The sequence below is a fragment of the Culex quinquefasciatus genome, chromosome 1, assembly GCF_015732765.1.
Source record: "Culex quinquefasciatus strain JHB chromosome 1, VPISU_Cqui_1.0_pri_paternal, whole genome shotgun sequence".
Classification (NCBI taxonomy): domain Eukaryota; kingdom Metazoa; phylum Arthropoda; class Insecta; order Diptera; family Culicidae; genus Culex; species Culex quinquefasciatus.
Window position 1 is genome coordinate 118,577,796 of NC_051861.1, and position 19,452 is coordinate 118,597,247.

General features: G+C 43.0%; 1 protein-coding gene and 2 long non-coding RNA genes across 3 annotated transcripts in view; 1 reads left to right on the plus strand and 2 right to left on the minus strand.

The window, feature by feature from the left end:
* LOC6038448 (kinesin heavy chain) overlaps window positions 1–14,817 on the plus strand; it is a 50,028-nt gene extending 35,211 nt beyond the window's left edge. The window contains exon 8 of the mRNA XM_038249460.1: window positions 13,170–14,817. Coding sequence (XP_038105388.1) covers window positions 13,170–13,183 — 14 coding nt within the window. The 3' untranslated portion in view covers window positions 13,184–14,817. The remainder of the gene's footprint in view (window positions 1–13,169) is intronic.
* On the minus strand, window positions 3,568–4,017 carry LOC6051270. Its single transcript, XR_005276770.1, has 4 exons — window positions 3,912–4,017; window positions 3,785–3,853; window positions 3,648–3,723; window positions 3,568–3,593 (listed from the first exon to the last, which is right to left on the minus strand). It is a non-coding gene; the product is annotated as an uncharacterized LOC6051270 (long non-coding RNA).
* On the minus strand, window positions 11,772–12,221 carry LOC119765490. The gene is made up of 4 exons (XR_005276771.1): window positions 12,116–12,221; window positions 11,989–12,057; window positions 11,852–11,927; window positions 11,772–11,797 (listed from the first exon to the last, which is right to left on the minus strand). It is a non-coding gene; the product is annotated as an uncharacterized LOC119765490 (long non-coding RNA).
* Window positions 14,818–19,452: the final 4,635 nt, after the last annotated feature.

Sequence of the window (19,452 nt, forward strand, 5' to 3'; positions counted from 1 at the left end):
AGCAAAGGGTATAGCATGCATTTGATACTGTCAACTCCCATTCGGCTGTGTTCTCGTCGCTGTCATGTTGTAAACTGGAGCCGAGGGGGGTCCTGTTGTGAATTCTAGTTGGAGGTGGTCCGAAGATCATTGAAGAAGGTAGAATTCGCCATCACCCAAGACACGAAGGCACGAAGGATAGACCATGTCTTGGGGGGTGAAAGGATGATAGGATTTAGTGATAATACCACAATTTAATATTGGTCTTTCTCTCTTATTTCAGACAAAATGTCTGGTCCGAATCCAAGCTGTTGCAGAAATCTTCCACTATACAAAATGGGGTCTTCCTTCTATCATTTCCTGTATTTTGAAAAAGGTGATGCGCCGAATGTGGACATATAGTTTATCACACTTACTCCATATGGTGTGAACGTGAAATGCTGTATGTTTGCAATTGGTGCATTGGCTATTTTCAAAACAAGCTAGATTTTTCCTATTATTTTAAGATAAAATTTAGTAAAATCTACCTATCTATTTTTTGTTATTGCTATAACTTGTCCCTTACTTCACAAACTTTAAGTACTCTATTCTTCAATCTTGGAATCGCAATACATTATTGTAGAAATGTAACTGCTGAAAAAATGGTAAGAAATTTGGGCATAACTGTTATAATATGATTAAAGGTACGCTCAATATGTTTTATTATATATGTTAACTATTCAAGTTGTTTGTCTTGTCCCATATGTCACAACTTCAGTTGTTTTCTCGAAAACTTCTCGTTACAAGTTAGTAGTTCTGTCTAGTTGCAAAATAAGGTTTCTTTATTCTTTCTTTCTGTGTTAGTATGTTATTCAATGTTCGATTTTATTTTACATTGTACTTATCCCATTTTTTCTCTTTTTCTCTTTCATGTACCTTGCGAGCATACGATGACCGAAAAAGTCATTGTATAAGCCAACACACGTGTATTTTTCACAAAGCCGCGAAACAGAACAAGTATTTTTATAAGTGCATGAATAACAATCGGTCGTTGAAGCTCAAAAAATGTGAGAACAATATCGCGTCGTGGTTAAGTGATAATAAGGCGAAGAAAGTAGACGACGATTCCGCATGAAGAATATAGCGGAAATTAGGTGTTAATTGCACAATGGATGAAGGTTTGAAGTTGACACTGTCAAAAGGGAATGGTAAGATGCAATAGTAATATTGCTAGGTTTGATAGTGTCAAAAGGTAAGATCAAGGAACAAGGATTATATGAACCTATATTGTCATAATTATTGTATTCACTGAAAATTCTATCCACTTTCTACCCCCAATGTGTCCTGCACTGGGGGTGCCTGGGGTAACTTCGAGTTGACCTGGGCCGCCCGAGGAATTATGTCGTAGGTGGTTCGTGTACTTCTCACTCACCTCTCCTCGCGGCAAGGTTTTCCGTAGGTCTACACTCGAACATGCAACATGGGACAGCATGAATCTTCAGCTGAAGCCGGACGAATGTATTCCGAAATTACAGAATTACAGATAAGTTCGTGAGCGATTTTCATTTGCGTGTTTTCGCCTCCTCCTTTTTTTTGCGAGTGAAGAGCGAAAAAGATTTTTCTATGATTATTCCTTCCCTGATTTTTACTCAATTGTATGTGTATGGGAGCGTTCTTTTATTACGTAACGCAAAAAAAAAGATTTATGGACACCTCCCCCTCCCCCACTCGTAACAAAATTTCCATAGGAATATACACTCCCCTCCCCCCTTCCCCATCAACTGCGTTGCGTAATAAAGGAACGCTCCCTATCCGATAAAAATGGAATAAAGAGCTGGTAAAATACATTCCGTTGAGTGAGAGAAAATATTCATTAGTTGTCGTTTTGACCAAATTCCTCACATTTCAATGCCCAACAAAAAACCTTTCTCAAAAGTTTCGGTTTGGAAAATATCAGATTAATTTGGAGTGATCGTGTGAGCAAATGTAACTCAGTTTTTGTCAAAACTAAACCTACTCAGAAATAAGTAAAAAGGGCATCTGTCAGATTTGAGTGATTTTTTTTTCTAAGAATACATATAACACAAATTTAGTGAAATTCGCCCTGATCTGAGGGAAGTTTATTCAAATCTGACAGGTGACCCATTTACTTATTTCTGAGTTTGATTTTTACAAAAACTGAGTGATTTAAAATGAGGGTGTGAATTTGTATGAGAAAATCCACTTAATTTAGAGTGCACAAAGCAATTGCATTTGGAGTGAAATTCCTCAAAATTTGAGATGAGTTTCTATAAAATCGAGTTATAATAAGAACGTCCAATATTAGGGAGCATTCTTTTATCCTCCTCGTAACAAAACACGGCTTTCGAATCCCTCCCCCCTCCGCTCCACAACTGCGTTACGTAATAAAAGAACGCTCCCTTATTACTAAATTGGTCCTATAAAGAACACGCTCAATAAAAATTTTGTATACCTTAGTTATTTTCAGTATTAGGGTCATTCTCCGCCAATTCACACAGTAGTTGCCTCGATCCCTCTTCGATTTCCGTAATGCTTTGCTTGAAGGGGTAATTTTGGTCCCTGATCTCCATTTTTTCGATATCTCGTGACGAAGGGGCGGTAAGACCCCTTTCATTTTTCTGAATTTTTACTAAGACACTTTTTTTATTTATTTGTATCTCGAACCCGTTTGGAGATAGAAATTTGGTTTCAAAAGGACTTTTGTGTAAAATTGTACGCCTGATTTGATGGCGTGCCCATAATTTCGAAAAAACGTATTTTTCATCAAAAGTAGTTTAAAAATAGTTTTAAAATCGCTGCCATTTCCTGTTAATCATTTGTTAATAATCGTGAGACATATCATTTTAGGGAAATTTAATTTACTTTTCATATCTGCAATAACATGTTCCACTATTTTCACAACGAAAGCGGTAAATCTCAAAATTGGCAGATAAAGAAGCGACATTCAGGCTGCACCATAACTAATCAACAAAACCCAACAAAAATGTGCTCAAAACATGTTATTTCCTCAAAAACGGTACAAATGTGCGTGTGTGTGTGTGCCTAAGCCTAGCGAAACATGCGCAAAGATGGCGCTTCGCGCGCGTGTGCTTCTTCTTTTCGCCCTTTGGGCTCTTATTCTTCTGGGTGCGCACCCGCTTAATTTCTAGCACTCACTCTTGCCGCAACCCGCATTCCGCCGTTGGCGTGCCCGCCGGCTCGAGAGTTCACCCTTGACCGCCACACGTTACAGCATGCCCACGTGCGACCACAGCTTGGCAGGCTGCTCCTCATCTGCGCCCTTGCGAACAACGCCTAGCGTTGTCTCGCCCAGCGCCCTCAATGACGCACGTACGCCGTGTGGAACGGCGACTCGTACCGCACCGTCCGCCTACCGACGGGATGTTCCGTCGCGCGCCAGCAATCGTGCACCAGCCTCCAGCAGCCGACGTCGAGCGCCCACAGCAAAGGCCCTAAATGAAACAACGTTAGTGGCCGGTTGCTACGGTCCCTTTTTTCCTCTCACCCTTTTCCGGGGCCTTTTGCGTTCTGGTTGATGGTGTGTGCGTGTTCGTGTTGCGCTTCCTCCTTTTGTTGCACCCGGACTGGCTGCCACCGTGTGGATGTTTTCAGGTCTGAGGAAGGCAAAGTGTCAGAACTGTGCTGCGGGACCTTAGTGCACTGTTTACCTTGCTTTTGGCGGCGTTCTTCGGAGATGGGTCTTGCGCGACACAGATTCCCACAGCGAGATTGGCACAGCGACCACTGCGGACGGTTTTCTACGGTTAGCGCGACTATTCTGAGCAGAACGCTCTCATTCTTTTACCTGCTTGATTCCTCTTCCGGCGGGACCTCCCTTCGGGTGGATTGCAGAGATTGGTTCGGAGTTGGCGCGCTGCGAAGAGGGTTAATCCTTGTGAGTCGGTGGACTTTAGGCAGATTTTGCGAATTACCTTTGACCGATGACTTATTCTCCGGGCGAGTCTGATCGTCAAAACGTGGCTTACTTTGCGGCGTCTTCAGGGACAAAACCGTCCCGTTCGAGTGGCCGCCGAGCTCCCACCAATGCGCAACTCACGACGATTGCGCGGTTTCAGCCGCCGAACGAAGGCCCAACAATCTCCCGCGAGGAATCCGCACGTGCGGTGCAAAATCGTGCGACACACGCGGAGGTCTTTTTCCACGACCTTCTCCTTTCGAGACGCGAACAGCATTACTTTGCCACTGGCGGCGGAAATGGTTGCGGACGCTTGTGTGCGTGTAGTGTTGCCCGATTGGCGTGTGGTGAATTTGGCTTCGAGCGAGGGGTTTTTTCTGTTTTTGCACATGCACGCTGCGCGGCGTTTGCTTGTTTTGATTACAATAACTTACTAATTACTACACATTTGGGACTAATCTACATATTTGCTACACAACACTGCCATTGCGGCAGAATTTTCCGTGTGGGATGGCAGACCCACACGGAAAATTCTTAAAACTTCACTTTCCCTAAAAAGTGTGCTGGAGACTTTACTGGTCATGGACACAATGCCCTAAACTCAAAGCTAACTAAGACACGAAAGCCCGCGGCTCTCCAGAACATGTACAGCTTCTAAACATAACAAACCCGATGCTGTAGACTATATCTACACATATAGTGACCAGCTGGCTAGCTTGCCTAGCCCAAAATGTCTCCAGCTCAGTTTTTTGTTGTTCCAACTCTTGCTACAATGGCACATCGATCCAGACTTACAGCTAATGTTTTACTTATTAACTGAAATCTAACGACTAATGGATAGCGATATGACGGAAAACGAGTAACAAGTAATACTAACTATGGGATAATTTTGCTAAATCTAGTGTCTGAATCGGGAAGCGATCCGCACTACGCTCTCAAACGACATGTCGACAGTGTCGGAGGGTGGTCGATTTCCGGAGGTTTGAGAGGATTTCCCCATCTCCTATCACCATGAGTCCGGCTAAGGGTTAAATTCAGCGGTTGCCCGGCTGAACGTCCGCGCCCTAGATTCGCGTTGCTTTTGATGGAAGTGTCATGGTGATGCCTCAACGACCAATCTGAAGACCAATGAGTGAGCTAGATCGTGACAACACTGGACGAATGTACCGGTCCAGGCGTGAGAATGTTTGTACCCCGAAGGTGTTTTGAGAAGTTTGGAGCTGGTACGCTCATAGCAAGAATTTGTTTGATCTGGTTGGTTCTTTCTCACCGAAGCTTGCGCTCAGGGCCATTGTGCGCTCGTGCTTGGTGGTAGTGGTGGTTTGTTGTCCAGGCTCTTCTTCCCGCGTCAGCGTTCCCGGATAGTCAGTTCTCCAGCGGCTGTCCTGCGTCAAAGCTGCTCCAGTTGCTGTCTTCCTGCGTTCGGTGCGTGCTGCGTCCAGAACCTCTGCACGAGGCTTGTCTCGTTCGGCACTGCACTACACGATCAGCCAGTACTGCTACTTTTGTCCTCGGCGCGCTTCAACGTTCCGGACTCTCCTGCTGGTTCCTCACCATCCCGGTTGCTTGTGCTGTACTTGGCACCGTGTGTTGTTTGGTCTTGTCCTCCTCTCGTGGTGTGAAGGCTACATAGCTGGCTGGGTCATACCGCTGCAAAACAGCTTGATGACTTTTTCTCCTCCTCGTTCCTCAGACTACATGATTACCGCTTTGCGTGTTTGTTGTTCTTGTCGATCTGGTTCGCAACCTTTTGGTTGCAGACATAGCTTTGGGAGACTAGGATCAGTCGGATTTCAGGTCCTTGGCGTGGTAGCGCCCTCGCTTGCCACTCGAGATGTCCTCCAGCTCGTACAAGTTGTGGCCGAGCACCGCCTTCACGATCGCTGGAACGTACTTCGGGTTGAGCTTCTGGTTGACGTGATCTGCTTTTGACGACAACGAGAACAGCTTCCGCCAAACAAGTTCTCCCACTTTGAACGACACGGCTCGAGTGCGCAGGTTGTATCGCTGTTTGGACTTCTCGTGGTTGTTCTTGATCCTCTGGATGACGAACTCGTGAATTCGCTTGAGCTTTGCCAGCCGCAAGTCCTGTGCGAGCTTTGGATCGTCCGGCGCGTTCAGATCTTGCTGTTTGTACAGGTCGGTATGCAGAATTAGGTCCCTTCCGAAATTCGCAAAGTGCGGGCTCACCCCGGTGGCTTCGTGCTTCGCGCTGTTGATCGCCGCAACAATCGACGGCAAGTTCTCGTCCCAGGAACGGTGATCCTCGTCGAGCAGTGCTCGGATGCAGGTGACCAGCACTCTGTTGACGCGCTCGGCGTTGTTGACCATCGGGCAGTAGAATGCGGTGGTCATGTGCTCGATCTTGTGCCGTGCGAGAAGCGATTTGAACGCTGCTGACACAAACTGCTTTCCGTTGTCGCTGAGCACGATCCTTGGCCTGGAATAACGCAAAAAGACTTCTTTCTCCAAAAACGCCACCATCTTGCACGTGTCAGCGCTTCGCATGGGGTGCGCGATCACGTACTTCGTTACCCAGTCTACAATTACGAGCAGAACCGTGTTCCCGTCTTTCGACCTCGGCAGTGGACCTACAAAATCGATCGAGATGAGTTCCCAGGGCACGCGCGCTGGCTTGAGCTTCCCCATCGTCGGCATCATCTTGGTGTTTGGCGCTTTGCTGGCCTTACAGACCGCACAGGAGCGAACGTAACGACCAACGTCTTGCTGCATCTTTGGCCAGTAGTAGAAGTTCTGCAGCTTTTGCCACGTTTTCTGGAATCCCAAGTGCGCACCGGTCACCGAATCGTGGAACTTGCTGATCACGTCTGCTCTTTCGCCCAACGGAACCGCTTTCTTCCACTTGTGCACCGTGTTCCCAAACTCGTCCTTGCAGCGACAATTCTTGTACAGTTCACCGCTAGCGATCTTGAAGTCCGGAAACTTGTCCGGCTGTTTTTCCACGCTCTGCTTCAGTCGCTTGTACCAGCTGTCGTCCATTGCCTTCACCGCAAACACCAGCGACGCAACAATCCTTGAGAGCGCGTCGGGGACGACGTTGCACGATCCTTTTCGGTACTCGATCTTGAAGTCGAACGCGTTTAGCCGCAAAATCCATCTGCACATCAGCGCGGTGGGGTTCTTGATCGATCGCAAGTACGTCAGAGCCGAGTGGTCGCAGTACACTGTGAATCTCACTCCTTCTATGTAGCCACGAAAGTGTTCTATCGCCCTGATGACCGCTAAGCATTCCCTTTCTGTCACCGAGTAGTTGCGCTCCGAAGCGGACAGCTTCTGCGAGAAGTACGCAATCGGGTGTTCCTCTCCGTCGATCTCTTGCGCGAGTACAGCACCAATGGCCGTGTCGCTTGCGTCACACGCTATGTTGAACGGCTTCGAGTAGTCCGGCATGGCCAGAACGGGCGCAGACACTAGCAACGACTTCAGCTTCACGAACGCGTCCTCGGCGGCCGGAGTCCACTTGAACTTGACTTTCGCTTTCGTCAGCTCGGTGAGCGGCACTGCGATGCGCGAGAAGTTGGCGATAAAACGACGATACCAACCGCAAAGACCTAAGAAACGTTGGACGTCCTTTCTGTTCTCCGGTCTCGGAAACTTCACAATGCACGCTACTTTGCCTTCGTCGACCTTCCAACCGTTTTCGTTCAGGACGTACCCCAAGTACTTCATCTCGCTGCGGCAGAATTTCGACTTGTCCGGAGATATCGTAAGGTTTGCGTCCCTCAGTCGTTCGGCAACGATGATCAGCAGCCTAAGGTGTTCGTCAAAGTTCCTGGAACAGATGATCACGTCGTCTAGGTAGTGGAAGACATGCGGCTCGAGATCGGCGAACAGATGCGTCATCAAGCGCGCCAGGGCTTGGCTCGCTGTGCACAACCCAAACGGTACAACCTTGAACTGGAAGTGGCCACGTCCCGGTACAGTGAACGCTGTCATTGGTCTTGACTCCTTTTCCAGCGGCAACTGCCAGAATGCGTCCTTCAAGTCGATCGACGAGATGTACCTGCAGCCGCCCAGGTTGTTGATGATGTTGGCGATCTGTGGAATCGGGTGCCCTTCGTTCTGCATGATCGAGTTTAGGTAGCGCGCGTCCAGACAAACTCTGTACTGGCCCGTTTTCTTCTTCACCGCCACCAGCGGGTTGTTCCAGGGACTGAACATTGCTTCTTCGATCACGTCCAGCGCGAGCATCCGGTCGACCTCCTTGTTGACCTCATCCAGCACGTATTTCGACATTACGTAGACCCTCTGCTTCTTTTTTTTTTTTTTTTTGTTCATAACTTATTTTTATTAGGTCCTTTTAGGTGCTGTACCCTCTGCTTCTTCGGTTTCGCCTCTCCAATGTCAATCCGGTGCACGTACTTTGTAGTGCGTCCGATCATGCCTTCCCGGCTACACGGAAACTTCGCGATCGCCTTGTCCAGCTGCCATTGTTCCTGCTTGTTGAGTTCTCGCATGGGTTCCGGATCCGGTTCGGTTTCGATCGGTTTTGTCGTGATCGAACAGCAGATTGCTTTGACTCCGAAAGCTTCCCAAAAGTTCATGCCGAGAATCAACGAGTTTGGTAGCGAAGGGATCAGCAGAACTGGAATCGTTTCGTGTCTGCCGTTGTACGCTATTGGTAGGTTCGCAAACTCCTCGATCTCGTGGTTCGTTCCGTCCGCTGTTTGGATGCCGCCCTTGAGTGTTCCTCTCTTCAGCTGCAGTTCGTCTACGATGTCCACCCAAGCTCCTCCGAGAAGCGAACAGTTCGCTCCGCTGTCCAGCAGACCGGTGATTTCTTTACCCAATATGTTGATAGTCGCGTGGGGACGGTTGTCGCTTCCGGTGTTGATGATGATCGAGTTGATGTATTGGAATTCGGGATAATTCGAGGGATTGTAGAATTGGCGCGAGGAGGTTGAACCCTCTGCTACTGGCTCCCCGCTTGACCGTTTCCCTGCTCGGCGTAGCACTCCGGACAGTTTCTGAGCGTGTATCCTTTGCGGCCGCATCTGTAGCAGAAGAACACGGCTTGCGCTTTGTCACAATCAGTGAAACGGTGTCCCTCTTCGTCGCAATTCCAACACAACAACGTGCCATGTCTTTGTTCCGCATTTGGTCTTGTCGCTACTTGTTCTGGACTACGCTGGTTGGCTCGCGGTTGCGCGGACTCGTTTTGCTGATGGTTGTTTCTTGCCAACATCGGCTGCTGTTCTTCTGCTACCGGTTGTTGTTGATGAGGTTGCCAACGCTGTCCCGCATAGTTTCCTCCTCTTCTGTACTGTTCGTTGCTGCGTTTCTGAAACTGTGTACGGATCGCACAAATCTGCTGCGTCAGTTGTTCTATCTGTTCCGTCCAATCGTCCTCGTCCAGGTTGTCCCGCTGGTCCGCGCTTGTTGCGTCGTATCTCCCTCGCCTGTCTTGGTTCTCTTCCCGACTGTCGATCGCGTTGACCCTGCCGCCAAATCTCTGCCATCCTGCGTTGTTTGCGTGTGAGCGCTGCGAACCGCTGGGTGTGGCCAGATTTGGCTCGAGAAGCGAGCTGTGCGGGATCGGCGTTCGACGCTGGTGCGTGAGAAGCGTGCGCGTGTCGTCGTAAGCGTTGCAAACTTCGACCATGTCTTGAATTGTCTGCGGCCTTGCCGACGCTAGGATGGTTGCGTACTCTGGATTCATGTTCTTTTTCAGTATGAAAAATTTGTCCTCCTGCGACATCGGCGGTTGCACGAAGCGGAAAAGCGCAGAGATATCCCGGTAGTACTTCTGGAACTTTTCGTTTGCTCCTTGGTATCTCGACGACGCTTCTTCGCGCAACAGCTGGCCGTAGTGGCTCGACAGGTACTCTTGGCGGATCATCAGCTTGAAGTTCTCCCAGGTGTCCAGTTCTCCTTCGTTCAGCGCACGACTGTACCAATCCAGAGCATCGTCCTGCAGCAGATGTTTGATCGCCCGCAGCAACATCGCGTTGTTGACTCCTTCCGAGAAAGCGAATGATTCCACTCGATCCAGGAACGTGTTCAGGTTGGTCGAGTCTTTCGTTCCCCGAAACTTGAATGGCCAGTTGTGGATTGCCTTCGGAATCCGCGCGCCCTCGGCTGGTTGACGTTCGCGGCGAAGCAGGTCACACAGTACCCGATCCCTGAGTCCGTTGTATTCCGCGTCATCGTTCTGCAGTCTTGGAGGTGGAGTAATGTCTCGTCCTAGATTCGGTGGTCGTGGTTGAGGGTCGCGCTGAGCAGCATTCGGGTCGAATATTGGCCGTCCTCGTCCTCGACCTAGCGAATGCGGTCTTGGGTCGACCGGTAGGCCTTGTCCTCCATGTGCTTCTGCTGCTGCGTTGCCGGCTTGCGCCGTAACTTGACCCGACAGTAGTAACAGATCGTCCACGCTTTGATCCGATGTCCTTTTTGGGATGGCTCCGGTAGATGTTCCTCGCGCACTTGCAGAACTTCCTCTTTCCATGCCCGACGAATCGCCCCCAACTGCACCCGCTAGCGATAGCTGATTGATCTGCCGAGCACTACCGCTGCTGACAGCTGTGCTGTTGTGCGCCGGCGCTGTGGAGTTTGAAACCGAACTGACACTGTACTGATTTGTTGACTGGTTGGCTGGGTAAAGAATTCGGAAGATTTGCCGTTTCGTACGCGCGATCGTTTCTCGCACTCCTGTCCATTCTTCTCGCATGTCCGCGGACGGCGGCGAAACCAGGGTAAGCCGATTGTAGTAATGGTTCAAGCGCGACACGATTGGTTCGAGAAAAGCGATGTTGTTCCGTTCTATCCCGGTGATAATTTGGGGCAACAATCGCTTGATCCGCGAATGACAGATTCTTATTTCCGACGAGCCATCCACCACGTGAGACGAGGAAGCGTAGACTCTCCCCGACTTTAGATCATCTTGCATAACTTTCTCTAACGTTGTACATTTAATTCTGTGCGTCATCGGCCCAAGGCCTGCTACACCACGAAGCTCTAACTCAAAGTTGAGTTCTTCATTGCTCAGATCAATGGGATTGACCTCCATCATCTTCGCTGAACTCTCAAAAGTCTTCAAAAAAGCAAAAAATTATCCCAAGAACAACAAAAACATATATTCTACGAATAAGCACGCAATGGTTTTACAAATCTAGCATAGGCCTAGTGTGGGTTTTTTAGTTGGGCGCCATTTTGTTCCACTATTTTCACAACGAAAGCGGTAAATCTCAAAATTGGCAGATAAAGAAGCGACATTCAGGCTGCACCATAACTAATCAACAAAACCCAACAAAAATGTGCTCAAAACATGTTATTTCCTCAAAAACGGTACAAATGTGCGTGTGTGTGTGTGCCTAAGCCTAGCGAAACATGCGCAAAGATGGCGCTTCGCGCGCGTGTGCTTCTTCTTTTCGCCCTTTGGGCTCTTATTCTTCTGGGTGCGCACCCGCTTAATTTCTAGCACTCACTCTTGCCGCAACCCGCATTCCGCCGTTGGCGTGCCCGCCGGCTCGAGAGTTCACCCTTGACCGCCACACGTTACAGCATGCCCACGTGCGACCACAGCTTGGCAGGCTGCTCCTCATCTGCGCCCTTGCGAACAACGCCTAGCGTTGTCTCGCCCAGCGCCCTCAATGACGCACGTACGCCGTGTGGAACGGCGACTCGTACCGCACCGTCCGCCTACCGACGGGATGTTCCGTCGCGCGCCAGCAATCGTGCACCAGCCTCCAGCAGCCGACGTCGAGCGCCCACAGCAAAGGCCCTAAATGAAACAACGTTAGTGGCCGGTTGCTACGGTCCCTTTTTCCTCTCACCCTTTTCCGGGGCCTTTTGCGTTCTGGTTGATGGTGTGTGCGTGTTCGTGTTGCGCTTCCTCCTTTTGTTGCACCCGGACTGGCTGCCACCGTGTGGATGTTTTCAGGTCTGAGGAAGGCAAAGTGTCAGAACTGTGCTGCGGGACCTTAGTGCACTGTTTACCTTGCTTTTGGCGGCGTTCTTCGGAGATGGGTCTTGCGCGACACAGATTCCCACAGCGAGATTGGCACAGCGACCACTGCGGACGGTTTTCTACGGTTAGCGCGACTATTCTGAGCAGAACGCTCTCATTCTTTTACCTGCTTGATTCCTCTTCCGGCGGGACCTCCCTTCGGGTGGATTGCAGAGATTGGTTCGGAGTTGGCGCGCTGCGAAGAGGGTTAATCCTTGTGAGTCGGTGGACTTTAGGCAGATTTTGCGAATTACCTTTGACCGATGACTTATTCTCCGGGCGAGTCTGATCGTCAAAACGTGGCTTACTTTGCGGCGTCTTCAGGGACAAAACCGTCCCGTTCGAGTGGCCGCCGAGCTCCCACCAATGCGCAACTCACGACGATTGCGCGGTTTCAGCCGCCGAACGAAGGCCCAACAATCTCCCGCGAGGAATCCGCACGTGCGGTGCAAAATCGTGCGACACACGCGGAGGTCTTTTTCCACGACCTTCTCCTTTCGAGACGCGAACAGCATTACTTTGCCACTGGCGGCGGAAATGGTTGCGGACGCTTGTGTGCGTGTAGTGTTGCCCGATTGGCGTGTGGTGAATTTGGCTTCGAGCGAGGGGTTTTTTCTGTTTTTGCACATGCACGCTGCGCGGCGTTTGCTTGTTTTGATTACAATAACTTACTAATTACTACACATTTGGGACTAATCTACATATTTGCTACAAACACAGAGAGATATTTTTTTCATTTCGAATAATTTTTCATTTTGAAATTTTGTATTCTATGTAACTTTGCATAGATACTTTTTAGAGTGTAACAATGTTCTACGAAGTTGTAGAGCAGTCAGAGAAAAGGTAATTTTAAGTTTCAAAACTTTAACTTCTAAAAAATCATTCAAAACTATTTTTTTACAAGGGTCTCTTAAAAATTTAACAAATCAAAATTAGAAAAAAAAATTAGTCTTAAAATTTAATCATTTTAAAAATTAAAAAATTAATAATATTTTTTTAATTTAAACACAATTTTACAAATTTCAGCTGAAACTGCATTATTTCGAAAAAATTACCTTAATATTTTAAAATTTGAATAAACTAGAATAAACTACAAACTATTTGAATAAACTGGATCAAGCAAAACTTGAATTTGAGTAAAACAACTCCGCAATGAGTAAAGGAATTTAGCGTGTATTGTTTATGATCTGTCAAATGTACACTGTCAATTTGGTTTAAGACAAATCTAAATGCGGTTTGGTTTATTTTTTCAAAATGGTTTGATATAAATCTAAAATATTTTATTCTATAACTCTTTCCCCTCGACAGATTCCGAGAGTTGAATTGACTAAGTGACACACAACGCAGAGGTCGCCGCCGCTTAGCAACGAGCAACTCTGAAAAAAACAATTGCTACCGTTTAAGCACTAAATTTTCCACGCTGCAATTATATATAAAAGGATAGATATATAAACACTTACACACAGAACACAACACACCAGCTAGGAATGATTGAAATCGCAGAACAATTCTGGACGACGAGGACAAAGCGACAAAAAAAACGCTAATAATTGTGCAACAAACGAAATTTTACCCGCTATGAGAGGCAAACAAATTTACTACAATTGGAGAACAATAGAAAAAAAAAACTAAATCAAACAAATTTAATCATAGATGTTAAGCACCAAACAAGAAAAAAAACTAATATATTGAGAGAAAACAACAAACAATTGTGCACACACACACACACACACAGCGCGAGCGCGTTCAAAAAGTTCTATATTTTTGGCTTTGCAGCAGCTGCAGCAGAATGCATGCGAGAGTAAGAGAGAGAAAGAGAGAGGATTGCGCGCGTACACGCTAAACAAAATGATGGTGTCTTTAAATTATAACACGACGCAGAAAGTGCGGCTTAGCGCGATTCAATGTGCAACACACACTCACAATAGACGAACACTTACGAAGGTAGAATAACAGATTAACAAACACAATTTTGGCGAAAAATGAAACAGTTACAATGACTAATGTTTAACTCTTATTGAAAAAAACTGCTTCAAACATGAAAACAGAAACAAACTTTGCTATCGTGCTCTAAGACATATATTAGAAGTGTATGTGAAAAAAAAACGCTAAAGTACTACCTATTTATTAAATTATTGCTTATTTTTAACAATAAAGAACCAACAAAGGACTACCGCAAAACACACACAAATAGGCAACAAATATTAGTAAACTCATCATCATTTGTGTGAGAAGGCAGGCTTGAAGTTTTGAAGAGGCAAAGGAAAATTGAATAGCAAAAAGTCGTGGAGAAGCATTATCATTTGTTTGGTTCCTTTGTATTTTATAATTTCTTTTTTTAGTTCGGTTTGACCACTTCATTTCTGTTGGGTTATGGGAAATTGTGTGATTTGTTTTATTAGTTTCTTTCGTTTTTGTTTAGTTTAATTTTTCGCACACCTTAATCAAACACGTTTTGTTCCTTGGTAAGGCCTTAAAAAGAAGAGCAACATAAAAAAAAACTCTAACACTTGCACCAGTATATGAAAAACCTTCCAAAGTTTATATTTTACGTTTTTTTTTTTTGTCACTAAATCAGCATAAACTACTCATCAACATTTAAAGAAACACACAGATCCATCCAAACTCATTTCGATTAAATTAAAAAAACTATTTTTTAAAGTGTATTAACAGCAGCGCCAGCAGCAGTGATGAACGGAAAGTGAGTTGCAATACACGACGCGTTGCAATATTATTATTCTACTAGCAAAAAAAAAGTAATAATAATTTCCAGAAAATAAAAGTTTGATCTTGGTTTATCTTTTTTTTCTACGAGAGAGGAAATTCTGCAGCAGGACGAAGCGTTGCGCAAAAGAAAAATCATAAATTGTGGTTAAAGTGAGAGAGCATCATAAACTGAAAACGGAAAAAAACTGATAATTAAAAGAAAAACATTGGACAGCTTGAAACGCGAAATAGATAGAGTGTTGCCTTTGTATTTACAGTTTGGTTTTGATGACATCCCTGGCGTGTTACCCGTTCGAGAGTCGCTGTGAAATTGTAGCGAGGAATGCTGAAGGTATCGGCTTTTATTGTCCCCGAAACAACAGGTGAGCCACGCCCAACTTTGGCTAGAAACTCCGCCCTTTGTTGTTTGTTTTGATAGAGTGTCAGAAGGGTGAGCGAAGCGTACACGCTGACAGAACTTTAACCATTAAATGGATTTAAATTCAATTGATGATTATTTTTATAATTCCAATATTTTTTTCTGTTTTATTATTTATACGCACTTCGGAAGGAACCGGTCCATAAAAAAAACAAATGGGCAGCAGCGAAAGCAAGCCAGAGAAGAAAAGCTCCAAGAAATCGTTTCCTCTCCTTTGTTCTGCTGTTCGTAAAGCTGTTTCTTGACCCCGTTCCTGCCAATCTGCATACCAGCCTTTTAAAATTACATTTTTTTAACTTTATTGTGCTATTTTTTACATTTTTTTTTAAATGTTTTGGATATTTGAAATTTGAAAAATTTGCAAAGTATTTTTTTTAAAGTACAATCTATAGTCCTAAATTTAAGCATAGATTGCTGATATTATTGTTCACAACGATAAAGCTTATTTTTCTAAGTACAATGACCAGTGTTGCAAATGAGTGATAGAAATGCTATCAATAGATTATCTCTGCACCAAAAATATCCGAGAGTATAGCGACCGTCACTATAGCTTGTGAGATATCTTCTTGTGTTTTGTGATTCCCAGCGATGTCATTCTCTCTCTATCACTCCTCCTCTTTTCCCAAACTATGCGCTCTCACCGCTGAGTCTCTCAATCTCTCCGAAAACTGCAATCAGAGAACGCGAGATGTAGATTGGGAGCCGACCACGCATGACGTCCCGTTAAACTGCGTTTGCGAAATTGATTTTGTGGCGGCTTTTGTGGTTAAACGTTGTTGCGGTAGGATGATCGTGGAAGCGGGAATGAGAGAGAAAAGGAAAATGTCTATCGCGAGTGGGTAAACACGAAAACGTGTTCGGCTATGTTCGGCGCTGAGAGTTTCAATGGAGAGAGAAGAGCAGTTGTATAGAGAATTTGCAGCAAAGCTAAAAGACACATGTCGCCACCTATGAACAAATAGCGTAAACCTATGATTTTTTGAAAAAATGTGTTTTTCCCTTCATAATCAATATTTTTATAAAACTTATGCCGGATTCGGATGAGAAAAAATATTTCCAACAATTTGGTGTATAACTTTCCAACATTTGTTTGATTTTTCTATGAGAAAACTGTAAATTTAGAAAAAGATAGTAATTTGGACTATTTGGCAAGAAAGTCTGTCAAAAATCAATAAAAATTGTTGAATATACGTTAACACATCTGTTATCAACTATATAACTGTTTATTTCATTGATATATACGGGGAAACTCATTTTTTCGTGTTCCAAAACATGTTTTTTAAAGAAAAAGTTCACAAATTTTTGCGCGCCCAAAAAATGATGTTCATTATTTTAAAGCAAAAAAAATTTCTCGTCTTTTGCAACCAGTTTCATTTAGATTGATGCAGGGAATCATGAGAAATAAGCGAATTTGTTCTTCAATCCAGCAGAAAGAAATGCGATTTTTGGCAAGTAACCTCATTTTGGCGCCACCTACATTTGAAACACAGTCGCGCTGCAAAACCTCAATTTGGGGCGTGATTATTCAGGTGGGATAATTGTAGTTACTGAGAGCTGATATTTTGATATTTTAACAACCATGACAATGACCCTTTGTACGACCACCAAGAATTTAAAATGCCTATTTTTGTTGGATCAATTGGGTCCTAAAATGAAGCTTGGATTGCTGATATTATTGTTTCCAGCGATAAAGCTTATTTTTCTGCGTACAATGACTCTTTGTACGACCACAAAGAAATTAAATTGGATTTTTTAATCAATTTTGAAAAATTAACCTAGCGGTCCTTCTTGACAAGAAAGGTCCTACTTGACAGTTCTTTCCAAGGGGACCATAATAGGGTACTAAAGCCCTATGTCAATTTTTATGTACAACGTTAAAAAACACGCTTAAAAACCATTTCTGATCATTTTTTTTTATTTTAATGCAAAAAAAAAGTTGACGAGACAACATTTTTTCGATGGATCAACTATGGTCCCCTTAGAAAGAGCTGTCAAGTAGGACCTTTTCTGTCAAGAAGGACCGCTAGGTTAATTTTTCAAAATTGATTAAAAAATCCAATTTAATTTCTTTGTGGTCGTACAAAGAGTCATTGTACGCAGAAAAATAAGCTTTATCGCTGGAAACAATAATATCAGCAATCCAAGCTTCATTTTAGGACCCAATTGATCCAACAAAAATAGGCTGCCTTAAAAACTTTTTTTTTGCAAACAAATAACAAAAAGTGATCAGGAATGGTTAAAAAAAATACAAATTTACAATACAAATTCAAAAAAAAATACATAGGGCTTTAGGACCCTACTATCCGAAGGCTCCGGAAAAAAATTACTTCGAATCAAGAAAAAAGTAGTCCTATTGTAGAGAATCGAGTTTTGCTATGACCCCTCTGTCCTGGATCGATTATCGGAAGCCTCGATTGGAAGGTTAGTAAAAAACTTCGAATATCCGACTCGATTATCCGAAGCTTCGATTTTCTGAAGTTCGATTATCCGAAGATTTGTATTGTACTTCGGTATTCTTGCTTTTCACATAAAATTCGAGTTTTGCGACCCTATTTTAGTTGAATTTAAATGGTTGATTGTCTGAAAAAATATTCAATGCATTTTTTCAACATTTCATCTCCGCCATCTTGGATTTATAAATTCTAAACCACTTTAGAGTAGTTTTGGGGTCAAACTTAAGCTCAAAAATAAGGCAACGATTTTTTTGTGATTCGATTATCCGAAGTTTTTATTATCCAAGTGAAATTTTCTGATGCATTCGGATAATCGATTCTGGAGTGTTATCAAGTTATAAACAAAAACATTTTTTTTTAATTTGTTATTTTATTTGTTTTACTGCAAACATGAATTTACAATTCTGCGACCCTATTTTAGTAAAAAAAAAAAAACATTCTCTAAATATTTCATCACGGCAATTTTTGCCGCCATCTTGAATGATTTTTGTTAAATCACTGTAGAATATTGTTGGGCTCATACGATCTAATTTCTCAAATAAGATAGAAATATCTATGAACACATCAAATCTTTACGTAGTCCTACACCATTCTGGTTATGTCTGTGACATAAATACTTTATTTTTTTTGTAAATCTGAATTTCAAAATATTTTCATTTTAAATTTGAACCCTTTCTTTTTTGAAAAATAAAATTCAACGCATTTATTCGGTTCAATTTGGCATATGTAAAAAAATAACAAAATTAAAAAATCTAAAAAAAATCAAAAAAATTTCATTTCAAAAATTCTCATGCTCATGCTCATGCTCATGCTCAAAAAAATTTCATTTCAAAAATCTTAAAATTTTTAAAATTTACAAAAATTTAAAAAGCTTCAAAATATACAAAAAACTTAAAAAAAAATTTAAGACTGGAAGTCCCTTCCAAATTTCAAGATTTTCAGAAATTTTAAGTTTTTTAAATTTTCAGAAATTTCAAAAATTTCAGAAACTTATTTTTTTTTTTAATTTCAAAAATTTTAAAATTTTCAAAAATTTTTAAAAATTTTCAAAACTTTAAAATATTTAAAAATTTCAAAAAATAAAAAAAATTAAAACTTCCAAAAATTTTAAAAATTTCAAAATTTTAAGAATTTTAAATTTTTTAGAAATTTCAAAACTTTTAAAAATTTCAGAAACTTAATTTTTTTTAGAAATTTCTGGATTTTTAGAAATTTTAAGATTTTCAAAGTTTTCAGAAATTTCAAAAAATTCTAAAATTTCTAAAATTAGAAAAAAACAGAAATTTTTAAAAAATTTAAGATTTTTAGAAATTTTAAGATTTACGATCAAAATTTCAAGAATTACCAAATTTTTTAAAATTTTGAGTATTTGAATTTTTTAAAACACATATCGAGATTTTCTCGATCGTCAGTCGTATTTTGTCCATGGTAGATCGAGAAATTACGATCGAATGATCTCAATCTACTAACGACAAATTACGACTTACCATTGACAAATTACGATCGTAATATTAAGATCGACAAATCTCGATCGTGAGTCGAGAAATTACGATCGAATCACCACGTAATTTTCCTGAAAATCTCCATATAAAACCGGTTTTCGTGATAGCTAGCCTTACCTTATTTAACCCTCTACTGCCCAAATTTTTTTTTCGAAATTTTTTATTTTTCCCGTGTTCAGAAGGTCATTTTGAGCATCTTTTTTCTACGAAAAACTTTACTTCTCTTGTTTTATGTTTTTGTTGTTTAATTTTTAGTATTTTAATTTGCATTTATCTTGTTTAGTTTATGTTTGTTTTTGGTAGCATTTGGCCTACTCTACCACCTCCTATCATTACATTTAGCCTATCTAATTTTTTCATGTTTTTACAGTAACTTTTTCAATTTTTTGCATGTTTTTCACATTTTCTGCTATAAAATGGAACCATTATCATTTAAATTGTAAATAAATGCGTAGAAGCATAGTCTGGGGCACTAGAAAAATTACTGCTAA